Source organism: Ixodes scapularis, unplaced genomic scaffold, assembly GCF_016920785.2.
Source record: "Ixodes scapularis isolate PalLabHiFi unplaced genomic scaffold, ASM1692078v2 PGA_scaffold5__190_contigs__length_132052651, whole genome shotgun sequence".
NCBI classification, from domain to species: Eukaryota; Metazoa; Arthropoda; class Arachnida; order Ixodida; family Ixodidae; genus Ixodes; species Ixodes scapularis.
The window spans coordinates 60,192,293-60,211,288 of record NW_024609880.1 but is presented as its reverse complement, the minus strand read 5'-3'; the positions used below and the strand labels follow the sequence as shown (position 1 = coordinate 60,211,288).

The window sequence follows — 18,996 nt, the reverse complement described above, 5'->3', positions numbered from 1 at the left end:
GCAGAACAAACCACAAACGTACACCTGTACCTATGATTTGTGCGTAATTCTGCATTCATATATTCGGCACAAATTTTGGTCCCGGGATATGGTGCGTTTAGCAAAGGATTGATGACAAATGTAACAGCACCCTCCAAAAAAGATGGACATCTCGGCAGATGATTTTCTTTCATCCTGTTCGATACTTTTTTATTTAAATAGTTTGTACTCAAGCGATGGTGGTGTGGCCGAGAGTGTAGCCGAGGGGAGCACGAGCAACAGTGCTGTACGCAAGGGGAGCCACCCTGTGGGTGTAGGCGACTGAAGCTGGGTGAACAGCCTTGACGACAACTGGGGCTGGGTGAACAGCCTTTACCACAACTGGGGCGGAGTGAACAGCCTTCACTACAACTGGAGCAGCAACCTCGACAGACGAGGAGTAAGTAGGGGCATCGGCTGGGGCGGAAGTCTTGGTTCCTGGCTCGTTGGTTTCAACGGTAGCACGGAAACCGAGGGCGTCGGCGACATAGTTGACCGTGCGAGCAACGCCGTGAGCGTCTACGTATCCGTAGGAGCCAACCTTGTTGTTGAACTCATCACCAGTCTCCTGGCGTGTTAGGCGGGTGCCAAACTCGTCGACGTTGTCGTAACCAAAGCTGTACGGCTGCGGTACGTGTACCTTGAGTAAAACAAAGGTATTCGTGGTTAGATTACCCATTCTACACAAGGTCTAATGAATTCCTTAACCTTAAGCACAACCACATAAACCCTTAATGAAGAAAACTTACAATCCCGATACGTACCCCCTTACACAGCAGCGCTCAATTTAAGGTTATTTTTCTTAGGTCACTCTGAGCTACCTATATATTAAATCTTTAAAAGGCCCCTGAAAAGAAACATTTTTTTTTTAACAGTCTGGTTCGGATATCAGTGTCACAAAATTAATCTTACGCGAAAAATGTCATTTTCTAAAGCAATATTGACGGCGCATGATGCGATTTAGTCGGGAGTCACCTCCTTTTTACTTGTTTTCTCTTTCGGCATTTCGGGTGCGTGGAGGACAGGCGGATCGACTTCGCGCTCACGTTGCGGTGCAAAAACCGAATCGCCACATCGTTGAGCGAATGACCATTCCATGACGTCATGGGCTTGGCGGGAAGAATTTCAAATAAATCTGTAGCCGTCTATATGGCTCTAAAACAATTTTTTTTCGCGTAAGTGTTTTTTTTTTTTTTTGGCACGTGTGTTCTAACCAGGCGGTTTAAAAGCAAAGTTTTTTTTCTTTTCAGGGCCCTTGAAGCTAGCAAAAAAATTCAGAATATGAATATGCAACATCATTGCAAGAAGCGAAAATATCCACGAGGCGAGCTGGTTAGGAAACACCATAATCTAAACACTCAGACACTAAGAAATAAAATCACGATCAAATTTGTCTTTATTTATTTTTCTATCAGGGTTTAGATTATGAAGAAATATTATTTTAAAGAATTGTTTGGAATGTTGTAATTATTAATTTTAATTTTTGCAATGGTCCTCGTATAGTTATATCATGAGTTTTCCAAATATAGCAGTAGCTTTTTCTTTATGGGAGTACTAATAGTGCCATATTAATTGATCCACAGTACCCGTCACCTTTATCTATTTGTGACGTGCTATCTATACAAACAGTGTTTCTTAGCAGCGTTTTCCTACCTTTGGTATAGGAAAATTATTTTCCGGATCTTAATGTTTATGAGTGCTAATAATCTATTCTTATTCCGCGTTAGAAGGATTTAATTCAGAAAGCAACAATCAATAATTGTGTTATTATGTAAGGGTACTGGAGCATTTCGCGAAAAAAAAGCTTCGATAATCTCGAGAATGCAAATTTGCGAGCACATATTTCAAATGAACTTTTAGGGTAAACTTTTTTTATATAGTTATTGTTCTTTTCACACAGACATGATTTCTGAACTATTTCCTTTAGGAGTGTACAGGGCAATAGTCTTGCCTGCGTCCAGCGCTGATATACACCTATAGGAGTGGATCAGTTAATCTGCAATAACAACTAAAAGCGTTATGAAAATACGTAATGCTCTTATTGTACACATATCTGTATGACTGAAAACAATAAGGGCCAGCAGGTCCTTGCCCTGTCGCATTTAGGTACGAATCTGCCAACCGAGCGATATAAAAAATAGTGTTCACGACGCGCTTCATGGAAGGACAATCAGCGTTCCTTCTCACAACATTAGAAGGTTGCCAGATCTCAATAAGAACTGCTGACCGTAACCGCCACCGTACCTAAAGAGTAAAAAAAAATCCTTCTGTACTGTAAATATTTCTACGAAGTACCGTTTTTCCGGGCTCTAGTCCTCGTACTGTAAATGTTTAGAAGTTGAACGTTTAGGCTGTGCGGACTCTCTATACGAGCGGACTATAGAGGGATTCATTTTTTTAAGATCGTTTATTATGATGAGACGTGATGGATTTTTAGAATGAAAGAGTATGTTAACGATTATTTATGTATAATACAACCTTTTTGTTAGGGAAGAAAGCGAACATTGGTCAAGGTGTGCCTTGTATAAGAAGATTTTCGTGTCGACAAAGCACGAGGTGCTTGCATGGTCGGTGAATTGATGGTATGCGCCCGGTGATGATTATCTGCGCCCGGTGGTGATTGTCTGCGCCCGGAGAATGCAGGGGTGAATTCCACGGGCACAAACAATCTAAAAAAAACACACTTTTTTTCGGCCTAAATTGGATTCTTCGGACTATACACCGAGTGCGCAGACTTTACCCTGTAAATTACGTTAACTGTCTTCAATGTTTTTTTTTTGTTTTTTACGAAGCAGTGGCATGATTGTTATCAGCAATACCTTCAAAGGCGTACTCTGATATAAATGTATCTGATGTTTGAATTAATTATTTTAGGTTCAGTTATTGCTAAGTGGCCCGTGAATTTATTATCGGATGTTTTGTGCTTTGAGAAATTATGGAGTTACAATTACCTAAGTAGTTTGTACAAAGATACGGGATTCATAACTTACGTTCTCGACGACAACTCCGCATGCCACGTAGGCGAAAAGGGAGCACACAAGGACCTGGAACGAAGACGAATGATTTATACGAGAACAAATGACGAACACTTGTCATCTTCAACCTTAGTGTAATATACGCTAGATTAGAAAATATGAAAATAATTGCCGGAAAAAGCTTTACCAAAACATTACATATTTATATTTTCACTAAACGGCTCGTTGCGAAACTTTGCAAACTGAAATATATGCTAGAGAGTCGACTGCCATTCGGATACTTCCTAGAAGATGTTTGTTTTGTATTTGTAAGATATAAGAGCTACCGTTTCTTTCGTGTTGTGCTTGAAATTCCATACCTTAGAAAACATGGTGATGGTTACTCTTGCTTTCAAGTAGAAGTGGTACTGTGTCGTTTGCCTGTGATGCCTTTTATAGCGGCAGTGTGCATTCCATCAACGCCCTGCTCTCAACGACCTCGTCAGGCGATCAGTGGGGTAAAAAAGGGCGTTCCTTACAGCGAATTGCAATAAAACCGGAATGCCTTGCGAGAAAAACTCACGTACTTCCGTATGTGAGTTAATATTAAACTTGTATAGGCTTAACCGAATCATTTTTTTATACCTTACAGACTGTTTTTAAAGCACCGTGGAAGTTACAATAATCCCATTTGTACGGGTGAGTTACTCGGCAAGGGGTACACAGTAAAGGGGGCTAATGGTCAATAAGTCTTCCTTTTAAATAAAACTGTTATTTAACATTTTAATCAATAAAGATATATATATGACTTCAATTAGAAAATCACACAAAATAATCGAAAACAACTAAATCAGTAATTTGTTTTAACTTGAAGCACGTGGGAAGAGAGGTGGTGCGCTAAATTTACCACTTGCGCAACAGGCCGGGAGATTCTACGCCAAACGATCCAGGCCTAAACTCGACCTTCACGGATTGAGTTTAAAGCAAATGTATATGTTATTGATGAGGCATAAGTACCTTTTCCAAGATTATTTTGCTATGCAATCTTTTTTTAGATACCTTGAAGTTTGTGGAAAATAGATCCCGAGGGGTAAAAATGAAACTCTTTTTTTTTTGGAAGGGTTTGAAACGGGACTGCGATATGAACACGATTTTTATTACGTCAATATATTCTTTTAATATCATCAACGCACTTGTTTTGTTCTGAATGGTTCAGATGTGACAAAAAAAGTCTTGAAATGCTGGTATTCACCTTTCATTTTCAAAAACATCAGCCCATGTAGACTGAAAAGTTATGTGTTAGTATTAATGAACACAAATGATATTTAAAATGTGTCATGATAAAAATGTTTTTCTGTATTTTATAATATTAATGCACAGTATTGAACATATTAGAAAAATACCCAATTTAAAACAATTAAAATGTATAAATGTGATCGGTCTAAAAATTCATGCTCACAGGTTATAGAAAATACAAAAATAACAAAGAAAAAGTTAGGCAAAAGTTGTTATTTATTAAACTGGAAAACTAATTTTGAATTTGGTTTATTTCCAGTATTGAACATGTTGCAAACCAGTTCTTAAAGTTAAAACCAAAGGTTGTTCTGTCTAAAACTACATCTTTACCCCTATATGCAGCTCGTAACTAAGGCGATAAGTGACAGAAGTTTGAAGGAAGCTTTATTTTTTTGAAGCGAGGAAATTTTTTTTTGTATGATTAGCCCTCGGCAACTTTATGGCGCTCAAGGTTTCTCGTTGGGTGAGGTTAGATTAGGTTATGTTAGTCGCGATGGTCATTCGTCACAAAAAAATGTGTTTCGTAAAAACACTCTAAAACACCACTCAGTATTCATTTTTTTAAGGGTTTTCTTTTGTGGTCTCTCAAATAAAAAAAAAAAAAGTTTAAAATCAAACACGTTCATTTCGAAAAAAGAAGTCTAGTAAGACAAGGTAAATTGCGACTAAAGAAGACCCACCCCCCTTAGAGTTGGCTCTCTTATTTAGGGCCGGTTGCACCAACGTCGCTTAGCGCAAAGCGGAGCTTAGCCGGGAACTTAAGCTTAGTTTCGGTTTCGTTCGGTTGCACCAAACTCGCTTATCGCTAAACCTAGCACTAAACTACGCTTAACTTAAGCGCCCAACATTGGGCGCTTTGCTTCTGGTTGTTTCTTAATCCTGGATTAAAAACATGGCGGCTTGTTTGTCGCGGTCGACGCGGTGGACGAAATTGGTTGTGCAAAGTGTTTTAGGCTACATCAGCGTGAAAGTCTCGACAAAATGACTTTCGATTGTGACAAGGATGCAAAATATTGTCGCGTGAAGTGTTTATCGACCCCCGTTTTCAAGTTGGCTCTCCACTTTCAGGGCGTGTTAGCCCTAACCGAGAAACGTACGGAGCTGTGGGGCTCACGTCTGTATTCCCGTTGGTTCTTCTGTCAACGAGCTTATTCGTATGTACTTACTAATTTTCGCATAGCTGTAACGTATTGTTATTTACCACCTTGTTTATTTACACTTTCAGCGCGCTTAAAGAAAAGAAAGCGCGAATGAAGCACAAAAGCCCATAAAAGCCGCGTGTCTCCGCGTCTCCCCCTCACCGCTGTCGGCGGCGGGGCGCACGGCGCACACTTGAGAAAGAGAAAGGGTTCGAACCCCATTCCCTCTCTCAAGTCCCTTTCTCTCTCTCTCTGAAAAGTTGAGAACAAAAACAAGAAATTTTTTGCGAGTCCTACCGCGCATGCTCAGCCCGCGCAAAAGGCGTAGCTTGGCCGGTGGTCGCGCGAAATTGCATTGTCGTCGTCGCGTTCTCTTTCTCGCGCAAGCCGCACCGTTCAAAAAGGAAAGTTGGTTTGAAATCTACGGCGGTGATGTATTCATCGCAAGACATCAAAGGTGTGTTGCGAGGTCAATGTTACGCAAGCAACTGCGAGTGCGATGGCGACAGCAGGGCCCTCGACAACTGCAGCCAACCTGCGGCTCCTCACCAAGCGACGTGGTGCGTTTACTGCGGCCACAGCCCTGTACAGCACGCACGGATTAGTAAGTGCCGCTTTTATTTCATGTTTTTGTGCGTGTGTGTGTGTGTGTGTGTGTCTGTGTGTGTCAGTCGAGGGGCACGCGTGTTCGGAACACCGTTGAGTACCCGACCGCTTCGGTATGCACTTGTCCGTGGTAATAACGTTGCGTTGTTCCGTGTGACGTTACCGAAACGTATGCCGTTATTGCACTTTAGTTTTAGTTTCACGTATGGGGAGGCACTCACTTGATAGAATGTTGATCGAATGACGTTTTAGCGAACGCCTACGTTTCACCGAATGACACTTTAGCGAACAGTCGGACGCCATAAAGCGGCGTTTTCGGGTGAGCCGAATGGGTTCACATTTTTGTAATGAGCCGCCGCAGACTGTCGCCGCGAAGCGGCGTAAAGCGCAGCGCGGCGGATGGGTTAACGCGCGCCCCCGTTATTCGCTAAAACGTCGATTCGCTCAAATGTCGCTGTTCGCTAAAATGTCATTCGTTCATGTGATATGGACCCCCCGCGCCTGGTGCCTGGTAGGGCAACATAGGGGGGGGGGGGGGGGGGGGGGAGAGGTGAGGGGGGGGGGGGGTTGAGGATGGTGATGGCGGTGGCGGCGGCGGCGGCGGCGGCCCAAAGAATTGCTACCCGTTTTTTACGCGTATTTTTATGTTTGACTGTCTTGTTCACCCACCATTGCCTGTTATCGTCTTTTTTTTTTCTTCGGTTTTTTCCCCCATTTGGCGGCGGGCTAACAGGCGCACCTGCGTACGGGTCTCAACCTTTCTGTCTAGCCTTGCACGCTGCCGAGTGAGTAACCCAACTGTGCAAATAAAAATTATTATTAATATTATATCATTTGTGAGTTCGTGCTGTCGGCATCGAGTACTGCATAAAATGACATTACAACAAAAAAACATAGCCACCCAGCACATACAGGTACTATGTGCTTGTTGCACTCCCCCCCCCCCCCCCCCCCCCCCCCCAAAAAAAAAAAAAAAAGTTATTTAGAAGTCCTCACGTCTTGTTTTTGTCTTTCTGGGTTGCATAATTGTTTTTTTCTGAGGGGGCGGTATTGTGATGATTTTACACTCGGCCGTCAATGTCAAGCTTGTTTCACAGCTTTATAAACTAAAAGTGGAGAAAACATTCCACAAGTGACTTTGTATAACCCCAGACAATTTACAGCCATGTTTATTTCTACAGCTCTTTGTGCTTAAGGGAAACAAAGATGGTGCTAGAGCACCGATTCATTTGTGCCTTTTAGATAATACTGTGGGCTTGGAAATTTAAACAACTGTTTAATGCCAGCTGCTGACCAGGAAGCTAATACTGCCAGTAAAAACATTTGATGTTCTCGTGTGATGCCAGATTCATACCAGTCCCATATATTGAAGTAATGAAAGTGTCATTTTTGCTGCCATATAGATAAAAAGACCACGTGATGACAGCATAATTGTAGACATTGACAGTATTTATGACTATACGACAAATGACATTTCTGACTTCATGCAGCTTGATTATTTGCTCTGTTTGCAGGTATATTTGAAGGCGAGCCATGCGATTTGTCTGACAACATGAAAGAATCTACTTCGCAAGGTGCCAGCATCAGTACCTCTGAGGTCATGAACAACAGCACCTGCACTGCTGCTGAAATTCTGCTTGGTGAGTACCAACATGCATATGTTGTGGGTAACACGGTTGTTTTGCAATAATTGAATCAACTTCCTGTTCACGTGGTTAAAAAGTCATTAAGGCAACAACTGTCGCCTTGATGACACGGGCAGGATTCCCTGGATTGTACTGTTAACTTCCGTTGTTGAACAACGAAATCATGTATGTACATAAATTCATAAACAGCATTGGCACAGTGCACACATTAGTTAAGCATAAAAAATGATTAACACTGCTAGGGATAGCAATTGGAACATTGGTAAGCTGGTTGGTGAGCGAGATATTTGTGCAAACAAATCAAAAGACATTTGTTGTCATTGTCTATTATTTATGTAGTTTAAAAGGTTCCACTTGATTTGTATAAGGCAGCTGTGAATTTTTTCTGCAAATTCCTTGGTTTTTAGATGCTTTCACCATCTTAGCACTGGGAACTAGCTAGACAGGCCAAGGGCACAGACAGCTTAAGTTAATTTTGTTGGAACTGCACTACAATACCATTGTAAAGGCGTACCAGTGAAACCTAAGTAGGTGTCCGGGGAAAGTGTTGTACAATGTTATATATGTATAATGTGTAGCGTTTTTTCTGAAAAAGGAAACATCTTTTCAGAGCGACGTCTCCGCTGAGGACACAGCATCTCCTGGCCCAAGGATCTTCTGGGGCATATCGACAAAAATCGTCTCTTGTGGAGGGCCTGGCGAAATCATCAAGCTAAATGACGCTACTTTGGAGAAGGCTCTACACTGTTAGCAAAAATAACACGCCCAGACGTGTAAACCGTTGTCCCATAGCGGACACGTCGAAACGTGTTCGTTTTACACGGAGCCATCTGTGTTTTTCGTCTACACATGAGGTGCTGTGTAAAGTTAACACGCTACACCGTGTTTGCCTTCCGAGAAGCACGGTTCAACGTGTTCCTTATGAAACATGGCGGCCAGCAGCCTAGAACAGGCGAGGGACGAGCCCAGCCAGCCGCGCCTTTCAGCCGAACTGAAAGCATACAGGACGCGTTCGTTCTCGTTCGATGTCTTTTATGCACAGTAAACAGTCTCCGAGCGGCGGACGTAGCTACGTGCAAAGGTACCTACGTGCATCGTCGGCGGTCGGTGGCGTCGGCAGCTACGACAAAACCGCTAGACAAAAACAAAAACAAAAAAACGAATATTGAACTTACATGGATAAATAGCTCAAGCAAGCTCTTGTAATCGGGCGGTAACTTGCGCCACCTAGTGCGATTTCTAGCAACCAATGAAAAAAAAAGCAGGAGTCGGTTAATACGCTGGGAACTATCACGAGTAGACTGCTACTCTACATACATCACAGACAACACGAGCACCACGTAGGACACAGCAGCGACACATACACAAACACAACACCGACACTACGCCCGACACTTCCTACTAACTACGGACTCTCCCCGCGGCGTATATATGCTTGACATGTACGGGTGAGCTCTTTGGTCGCTGACCGTTACCGATTTGTAGAAGAAGACACAAAACACGGCAAAATGGACAGCCGTATGTAAGAACTGTTTGCATTTAAAAAGTATAGAGGCAAAATCTGTAAAATTAGTCCTTTGCGAAAAACAACGATGTACTAACAATAAATCTTAAACCGGCCATGGAAAAGTTCAAAGTTTTGTTATTTTCATGCTCGACCAGTGTTATGAGCAGTCCGACTCGCTTGAATCAGATAGAAAAACAAATGATTGGGATTTTATCAGTACGTATTCAATAATCAATGGAAATGATACTTGCGCAAGGCATTTTTTATATATATTATTGTGAAGGACATCCGCCCAACACTTCACTTCCGCTAGTTGTAGTACGCGCACGGGAGCAGACGCCTTCACTTTTGGGGCGTTTTGATGCAGATTGTTGCCGTATGTCGTGTTGGTGTCGAGCGAAGCGGTGAGGCTTGGGAGTTTGTGACCGGTGTTATTCGTGATCATTAATGTGGCGCTGATGCGTTTTTTTTTTTTTTTTTTTTAATATTTCTATATAGCCACATTGAAAATTCACGAGCCCGTGGCACTGCATTATGCTAAAATCGCGAGCTCCTTCTCTGTTGACGTCGTTTTTCTGGTAGCACTCGTGGATACTGCAAGCGTTTAAACAGTGCACAGTCTCGCCTACATCCGCGGTGACGTACTCGACCTGTTGAAACTTATTGCTTGCGTCATTTTGGAGTACGCAAGGCAATTATCTCGCTGCTCTGGTTTCGGTTATAAAAGCAAGGCAAAACGCTCGTAGTTCCCGCCCTCAGTACACGTTGGACATCTTCCACACTTTGACACTGGATAACTGGATGAACGAGGATTTACATTTACTTCAGAGGTCACACTCGCCGCTTCCTCACCGTCGAGCAGCAGGATCAGCTGGCGACAAGCCGCGTATGAAAGGCTCGAGTATCAACAGCCCAAGTGCACTCGGTGCCGATGCGGGCGATGCGGGTTTCTGTCAACCGCTAGCCCAGCACAGACCGTGACCGTTCCAGCTCTTCGTCATGACGCGGTGTTGCAGAAAGCAGCGTATAATACCACTACACGGACCACCGAAGCGAACGCACTGTTATCGTAAATCTTGGCTTGTGATTGCGCCTAAATTTGTAAATAATCTTATTCTTTTTTCTGGAGACGGAAACGAAGGGCATAACAAAATCGTTTGCATATTCCGCATACCTCGCAAAAGCATCAGTCACCTTGCGAGAAGCGCAAAACACGGTGTCCGCACCGTCCTGGCTTCCCAGTCTTTTACCTGCTTTAGAGCAGTTTGTACCTGTTAGTAGGTATGTCTACTGAAACTGCAACTTGAAACTTGGGGCAGTGCCAGAGGGAAAAGAGACACATTCGGGCCTCTTCCCAATGTAAAGAAAAACCACTATGTTCTCTACGTAAAAAATTGGTCTCAGTTCATGCATCTGTGGGCAGGTAGAAAATCTTGCCCTAGTTTATTCACACCGCATGATGAGCGCAACAAACTCGCACGAGTCACACGAGATTTACAGGAAAACATCGGTGGTGACTTAAGTTTCCCTGAAATTCTGTATAACCGGTCGTTTGCGGGACCGAATCATCTACTCGAGCGGTGTGCGTCACTGTGCGAACACGTCGCTGTGCAAATGCAGTCTAACGACACGAAGCATAGAAACGGCAGATTTAGGGAAACTATCCGAAGTCCCTTGTTCAATTCAAACGACGTAATTTTGTTGAAAACGTCCGCAGCATTTTACTCACGGTATGCGTCGGGAATCTTCCACATTTTGAAACGGAACGAAGGAAGATTTACTTTTAAGAACGCTCGCTGCGTCCTCCCCGACCAGCTGGACCGGATCAGCTGACGACGACGGGGCTAAACCCATCAAACGCAACCCCACAACAACCAATATGAGCTCCGCGTTAGTGCGGGTTTCTACCTACAAGCACCCCACCACACACCACGAAAGTTTCGGCCCTTTCTCGCATCGCCGTGTTGCCCCAAACAGAACGAGATCGCCGAAGAACGCAGCGCTGTCGTGAACCTTGGCTTGTGGTTGCGCACTCGTGGACCCTGTGACTCCCCTCGCTTTCAAAGCACACACGACGAATGGTACTTTCCGTCTTCCGGGAACGACACAGGGGCACTTCTCCGGTCACGTCTTCACTATGTGCTCGCAAACAGCGAAGCTCTATGCGAAGCTTCTCGCGTCCCGTCAAACCAAAACAATAGCGGCTGCCAGAAATTTCTCCGGTCAAACAAAAAGAACGAAAGCCAACCGGCTCTTGCTTCCACCGTACATCGACGTTAGATCGGCCAGATCGCTTGCAGTTGAAGCAGTTGAAGGTTGAAGCAAAAACGAAACCAACTGCAATGTCACGTGTTCACATCGAAGACACGCTTTTTATATCCATTTTAACTGTTTTGAACGAATAATTGGACCCATGACTTTATTCGTGGTGTGTAAGAAACTATTATCAAGAGCCCTAAACTAAATGCAAACATGGGCGACATGAGGGAAGCCGCATTGCCATCGACCAGAAAATGGCGGCGAGCCACGGTAAGCGCGGGTTTCGCCAACGTCCCGCGACATGGCGTAATTACTTTTGGTGCATATCTGTTTCCGAGACATGTTTCTTTCCGCGGCATTTGTCTCGACGGTCCTTTCTAAGTGTGTCCCCGAGCATTCCGGTGCTTCGATAGCCGGCAATGCCGCGGTCGTCGATGGAGGCGATGCGTGTTATCGAGGTCGGCTACACGGTTATGCGTGTATGACCGAACCAAAACACGTTTTTTACAACCTCACATGATATCTGAACGTATTATCCGTTACTCATCGTGTAAATTTATGGTAATTTGTGTAAATAGCGTGTTTTTCACACCAAATACACGGCACTTGCTAACAGTGTACTCCTTTGCCTAACGGTGTATTATGTCAAGGACATAATATACCCCTCGGCATTTGCGCAAACGTTGGGGCTCGCGCAAAGTGCGATAAGCAATGGTGAAAAATTTCCCCGCTGCTGGGCTAACAGCAAGCTCGTAAAGATTCTCGAGAACATGAAGGTTACGTAAATGTACATATGTTTACTGCGGCAAAGTCACTGCAGGTGTTATTTCACAGAGGAAGAATATCCCTGGCTTTAACGTAAGAAAGTACTCGTTCATTTTACAACGCAAGCGCATAAAAAAGAGTAGCTTTTTTGCAAATGCACGATTAATGTAACAGCCTGATGACGTACAAATCAAACTATGCTTGTGCCATTCTTTGCGGATCCCAGTGGTATATGATAACATGTTGCAATGTTGGTATTTATTATACAGTAAGGGGCACAAGTAGGTCTGTTCGGATTGCTGAACGTTAGCGCAAGACGCAGATAGTGATGCTGTGATATTTTCCAGTAAGAAACTGAATACAGCAGCTCCTGATCTCTTTTTTTTTTAGTTAATACTGTAATACAGTTTGTGTGACTTGCATAACTTACATACACTTGGTCACATTTATTTCCTTAAAAAGAGTAATCAGTACTTTGTTTAACGGTAATAAATATTCTCAGGAATGCAGAATCTTGATCTCGCTGTATTCTTTGTTGAAAAGTGCTTGGGTACAGCTATTCCATGCTTCGTACAACGTAAAAAGGGCTTAGTGTGATAGTAGTGTGAGTTCTTAATGTGTACGTTCGTTTGAATTTCAATAAATGGATTATACACCCTTCAACAGACTGTGTGGGCTGTGCTAACAATTACTTAACTTAATACTTTATTGCTCTAAACAACCTAAAAGCAAAAAAAAAAAAAAAAATGACGAAGAAGAGACATACACCACGAACTGGTGCTAACTTTCAACGGATTTAATCAAGCCTGTCAAACCTAGCGCGATAGTCTATTGTGTATGGGATGCTTTTATCACGAAAGGTTGGCGTGATAGACAAGACTTCACAGATGCGCGCTGGGTTTGACTGACTTTATTAAATCAGTTGAAAGTTAGTGCCAGTCCGTGTTGTGCGTGTCTCGACCTTACTTTTTTTTTTTTTTTTTGCCCTTTTTAATTTTTTTAGATCTTAATGAACCAATTAGCCCAAACCAAAGCTTCAATTCAGCAAATACTTTATTGCGCTTGAAAGAAAAATTGAATATGATTGGCGTGCCGCTTAGAGGAAAACAATTTTGTCTTGAAATCATCTGTTATTTTTTTTTTTGTGTAATGGAAGCTAATACACTCTAAAAAAAGTTTGTGCGTCTACTTTCACGCACAACACCTCGGAGAGCCAATCACCACAACTTACGGAGGCTGCTCAGCGAGTGACAATGCCAAAACATATGTTTAGACCAAAAAAAACGCAGTCTCAGTTGTGACATTAAGCAATGCAAAACGTCACGCTTGCATTGCTTAATGTCACAACTCGAACTGCCTTTTATGGTGTAAACATATGTTTCGGCATTGTCATTCGCTGAGCTGCCTCCGTAAGTTGATTGGCTCTCCCAGTGTTGTGCGGGAAAGTAGAGGCACGGGCTTTTTTTAGAGTGTAATGCACAATTCCTGACACTTTCTAATGAAATTCATTGATGCTGTTAGCAGAAATTGAAAAATCACGTTCCCGATAATCCTGCATGTGCCTAACGCTACAGGCGTTAGACACCGCATACTTAAGGGCGCTAGTTATTTGGCTCTATAGCATGTTACACTCGGGTATTTAATAAGCTTACATTTTGAAGGCTGGGAATATACCATATACGTTTCTGGAGCAGCAACAAAGGTATACGACGAAAACGTCCTTGTGTCGCTCGCCAAGGGAAGGGCGCCCTTGCACAACCAATTATATATCTACAGTTATCCGAATAGCCCGCAGAAGAAGGTGGTTTGTGCGTTGGGTTACGTTCCGATTCCGCGGTTGTTTCTTCTAGCGTGCCAGAAAACGGTTTATATTTTGCAAGACTATGCTTTTGTCACTCTTTCAATGTCTGGTTACTCTTATAATGCTTTTTCGCAACACCACTCGTGCAAGATGTCTCCCATTGATGAGCACTTATCAAACCAATGTATACAATTCCCCCATCGGTCGACGAGTTTAGCAAGCAATTCTTGTGTATATAAGCATACGACAACGCAAGCATTGTATGTGTGCGGTTGTGGCGTAGTGGCTATGGTGTCTGATTTTCACTTCGCGGGCGCGGGTTCGATTCCCCTCATGTGACGTATGTTGTGTTGCTGAAACTTGTGTTCCAGATCCAGAAACAACTAGTCGGAGTATCATGCCGGCTGTCTATGCCGCCAAGTATGCGGAGAATAGCGCAAAAGTGGCGTTGTAGCATAATTTTGCCGCAGTTTAAATTTTAGGCCGCATAATCGTAGGCCGCTTATAGCCAGGAAAATTTTGATCTCAAATACCGCATGAAACTGTCACGCACGACAAAGTGCCTGGTAAATTCAGGCCGCATACCTGATCCGCGTGAGAACGGGCCGCTTGAATCTGGGCCTCATAACAACGGGCCGCACAAGTTGAGACACCTAAACCAATTGCTTGTAAGCGGCGAAATTTTGACCCGCTTTCCTGCTTATATGCGTGCATTTTAGCCAGGATCTAACTAAGAGTGTACAGCAGCAGTTTTTTGTTTACATCACGTGATTCCTCTCCACCAATCATATTCGTCCCTCTGAGCGTTCCCTAGTTTGCTCTGTTTGTCCCTACATTCCCTACGCAAATCCAGCGTTTAGCTAGGGGCGCGTCTGTAAATCCATCTTAACGTTGGTGCAACCGGAATTTAAACCCGTGCTTACCTAAGCTCGGTTTAGGGCGCTAAGCCGGCTGAGGAAAGCGCCGCTTTGGGTTAAGATAAGCGACGTTGGTGCAACCGGCCCTAAGTTTATTAAATGTTATTAGGTTCAACTAAAACCTATCGCGTGTTTTTCTTTACCTTACATTTCTTCTTTGTCCTTTCTTCCGTGCCACACCCGCGAGCGGAACACTCGGCGTCGTGGCGTCACGAGCGCTCTGCTGCCTCGCTCCTTAGAACTTTCCTCCTCCTAGAAAGGGGAAAAGATGGGGGATGACGGTGACCAGGGAGGGTTGTACCGTGACGCTGTTCGGCGTGGGCCATTCCACGCCGTACGCCGGAGTCGAGACTAGCCAACAAAAAGTTGTTGGTGCCGAGTTGTCCGATTATTCGAAGAGGATCTTACCGACGAAGTTCCAGTTTTGCTGAAAATCCTTGGCTAGCGTCACTCAGAGTGTGGAGGTTCCTCAAAACCAGGTTGCCGACGTTCGTTGCAACTGGCTGCCGATGCTAATTGAAGTGGCGTCCCTGCGCTCTTGTGGCATTCCCTTGATGAGAGACGGTAATCTGGTGTGCGTCCTGAATATTTCTCGAAAGTTTAGCTGCGCATGCATGGGCAATGGCCGCTGGAGGCTCCGTGTGACTCGGCGCACGTGGTGCTTCCCACGATGTGCGAAGTTCTTTTCCATGGCAAGGGAACGCCGTCATGTAACCCGTGACGACCCTCTCTGACGTACTCATGGCAAGGACTATTTAGGGGATATGCCAATCCCATTCTCGGAAGCTGTTGCAGTATGCCCGGAGGCACAATTTGACGGTGCCTTTGTGGCGCTAGACAGCTTCGCCTATTGTGCGATATGGCCCAGTGTGACAATATCGGATGTCCCTGCGCTTGCAGATACCTTTCCAAATTGTGTTCACAGCTGGCTTGCCATTGTCGCTTGAGACAGAAGACGGAATGTCGTGGAATCAAAATACTTAAAACTTAATGTCGATAATGTTCCGGCTGATAGCCTCCCGCAGTGGATAAGGTTCAATGTACTTCATAAATTTGTCAAGTAACACATGCAAGTGCTTGTGTCGGCGTGGCGTAGAGAGTAGAGGACCAATAATGTCCACGCTCAGCTCTTCCATTGGTCCTGTTACCAGTCTTGAGTAAGTTACTTTTAAAAAGTAATTCGTTACAGTTAGAGTTACTTTCAGAAAAAGTAGCGAAGTTACCATTACAGTTACCGCAGCACAAGAGTAACTCATTACAGTTACAGTGACTTTTAAAAAGTAACGACGTTACTTTTCATTTACTTTTCTATAACACAAAAAATGAGAAAAATCTAGAAAACGCCCCTCACAACGTTTTATTGCATAATATTAAAATGTACACTTTTTACTTCATACTGTAACTTAGCAGCAGTTGCTTTTCGAAGTTAGTGTTTGAAAGTTTCCACGCCAGAGTAGTGGCGCAAATCAAAATACGAAACATGCGCAGTGCCCCCCACGTGTATTGCTGTTTCACGGTTGATTCACCTGATATAAAAGCGTCTGAACAGAAAAAAGGAAAACCAGAACATCGATAGTGCTTCAAGACACTAAGATTTAAGTGTTCAGTCACAAAGTCCAAGCGCGTGCTTAAAAATAGCTAGATATTTTTTCATAAAATCTACACGTGGCTATATTCAGGTCGTGACTCGCAAGAAAGAACGTATTCACAACTTTGTGCAAGGCCAACTTGAAACTCGAAATGTCGGAATTGAAGATTTGGAAACTGCAACGAATGGATAAATTGCACTCGTTCAGTGATATATTATTGATAAAACCTGGAAAGTAACGACAAACGTAACGTCGTTACTTTCATCGTTACCTCAGAGAAAAGTAATAGAACTACAGTTACAAGTTACATTTTTTAAAAAGTAACTCCCTACAGTTACCAGTTGCCAAAAAAGTAACAGTTACAGTAACGCGTTACTAGAAACGCGTCACTACCCAAGACTGCCTGTTACCCGTTGGCTGTTCATAAATCCTCGTGGTTTCTGGTGATGTGACTTCGTACGCTGACATACCTCGCAGTTCCGCACATATCTGGAGATATCAGCACGCATTTCCATCAAGGCGAATTGACTGGAAATATGTTTGGGCTTTTCAAAGAACCCTGCATGGTTGCCAACGGGATGATCGTGCCGCATTTAAAGGACAAATGGTCTCAGATGTCTTGGAAGCCATGGTACTCGCTTTTCCCCTATGACTTGTAATAACAGCCCACTGGTATCTCTGTTGTCTCTCCCAGATATTGCAGAAGTCGTGCTTCCCAACCCTCCATCAAGGAGGCAGCCCCAAGGATTTGAGCTTTCGATAATCTAAGCTGTTGATCGCGGACCTCTTCTGCAACCAGACTCGGATTGTGTTGTCATGCACTTCCCCTTACTGCATCTGTTGTCTCAAAGCTAATTCGAGACTCTGAGTCGAGGGTTGTCAAAGGAAAGAGTGATTGAGCGATGCCGTTGCCTCGAGCATCCACTTGCTGCAGGGGAGAACGGCTGACCGCGTCGGCAGAAATGTTTCCGCGTCCTCGTCGATGCATGATCTTACAACCAAAACCCTGAAGCCCTAGGAACCAACCGCTTGACCCTGGGCGATGCTTTATCGGTGGTGGTAAACATCAACGAGTGAGAAAATTGGTCGCAAAATATTTGGAACATCGGGAACGCAAGACACGGTCAAAATTTGTCCACTGACCACACCACGGCTAGATACTCCCATTCTTGAACGGTGTAGTTTCTCTCTGGGCCAGTGAGAAATCGATTAACAAAATACTGGATGCAACTTTCTAGCGTGCTCCTGTAGAAAAACAGCTCTGATCTCCGTACTGCAAGCATCGTTTTCTACAACGAACGTGTGATTCAGGTCTCGCAGTCTCTCCACTGCTTCGCAGGCAAGCATCCCCTTGAGTCTGTGGCACGAAGTTTGTTGTTGATTATTCCAGAGCCAGGGTTGGTCCTTCCTCAGAAGATCAATGAGGAGCTGAGGGATGACCGAAAATGGAGATATGAAGTTACTCTAGTCTCCGGTTAGGCCTAGGATCGCCTGCAACAGCTTGATGTTCTGCGGTTGGCGATACTGTAGAATACCAGACACCGTATCGGGGTTCGGCTTGCATTTTCGTGGAGAAATAACATGGCCCAGAAACTTGAGTGTTTGACGCCCAATCTGCACCTTTTCAGCGTTGACGGTAAGTCCAGCAGCCGCACGTCGACGAAGCACCTCCTGCAGAAGCCACGCATGGTCGTCAAATGTGGTTCAATAAGCTAGAATATCGTCGAGGAATGCCATGCAAAACGTTTGTTTGGCTTCAGCTAAAACATTGTCCATGAGTTTTTCGTAGTATGTAGGATCGCCAGCAACTCCGAAAAGCATCTCTTGAATTCAAATGTTCCTCGGCCACGTATGAAGGCAGTTTTAGGCACCTTTTCGGGGCAGACAGTTATCTGGAAGAATCCCGGGGGAGATAAAAAATTGCAAACGATTGGGCCTTAACCAATTACGCCAATAACTAGCCGGTACGTTGAAGCGTTTATCGAAGTATTCAAGCAAAACCAACTATTGTGTTTGCAGGACGAGCAAAGTTGCGACAACATGCTCGGGTGAAAGCTGCATATTCTATAAGTGATTTTAGTGGGTCGATTCGACACGCAGTGAAGATGAATGAAGATGTGAGTTTCTTAGTTTCCTTTTTAGTTTTAGCACTAAATTTACTTCATTGTGTTCGCGTGTGCTACTCAAAGCCCAGAAACCAGTCAAAGAAAGTCCCCATGAACGTTGTTTAAGGTCGTCACAGTCAACGAGGACTCGAAAAAAATTATGAAGCCGGAACCTGCTAGGGGTGACAGTACACTGCTATTGAAACTGACACACCAAACAAAAGCAATCAAAAACAATTTACCTTTTGAGGAAAACCATCTCGCTCGCTCTAAGCACGTTAAATGTTTATGAGGCGCTCACTGCCATGAAAGAGATGCCGCAAAAAAAAAAGAAACCGAGACTTGTGATATGTGTGATAGCGCACTCTGAGATATTTGGCAAGAATCGTGCATC

The 18,996-nt window shown here is 43.9% G+C and overlaps 1 protein-coding gene across 1 annotated transcript; it reads right to left on the bottom strand.

Moving 5' to 3' along the window:
- Positions 1-208: 208 nt before the first annotated feature.
- On the bottom strand, positions 209-3,364 carry LOC121838152 (cuticle protein 10.9-like). Its single transcript, XM_042294232.1, has 3 exons — positions 3,353-3,364; positions 3,009-3,062; positions 209-658 (listed from the first exon to the last, which is right to left on the bottom strand). Exons 1-3 carry the CDS (start codon positions 3,362-3,364, stop codon positions 209-211), a joined length of 516 nt encoding a protein of 171 aa, XP_042150166.1.
- Between the last annotated feature and the right edge of the window lie 15,632 nt (positions 3,365-18,996).

Excerpts from the sequence above, each read along its gene's own strand:
- LOC121838152 (XM_042294232.1), bottom strand. Across the intron at positions 659-3,008 it reads GCGGAGTTGTCGTCGAGAAC|GTACACGTACCGCAGCCGTA; the intron begins GTAAGTTATGAA and ends GTTTTACTCAAG.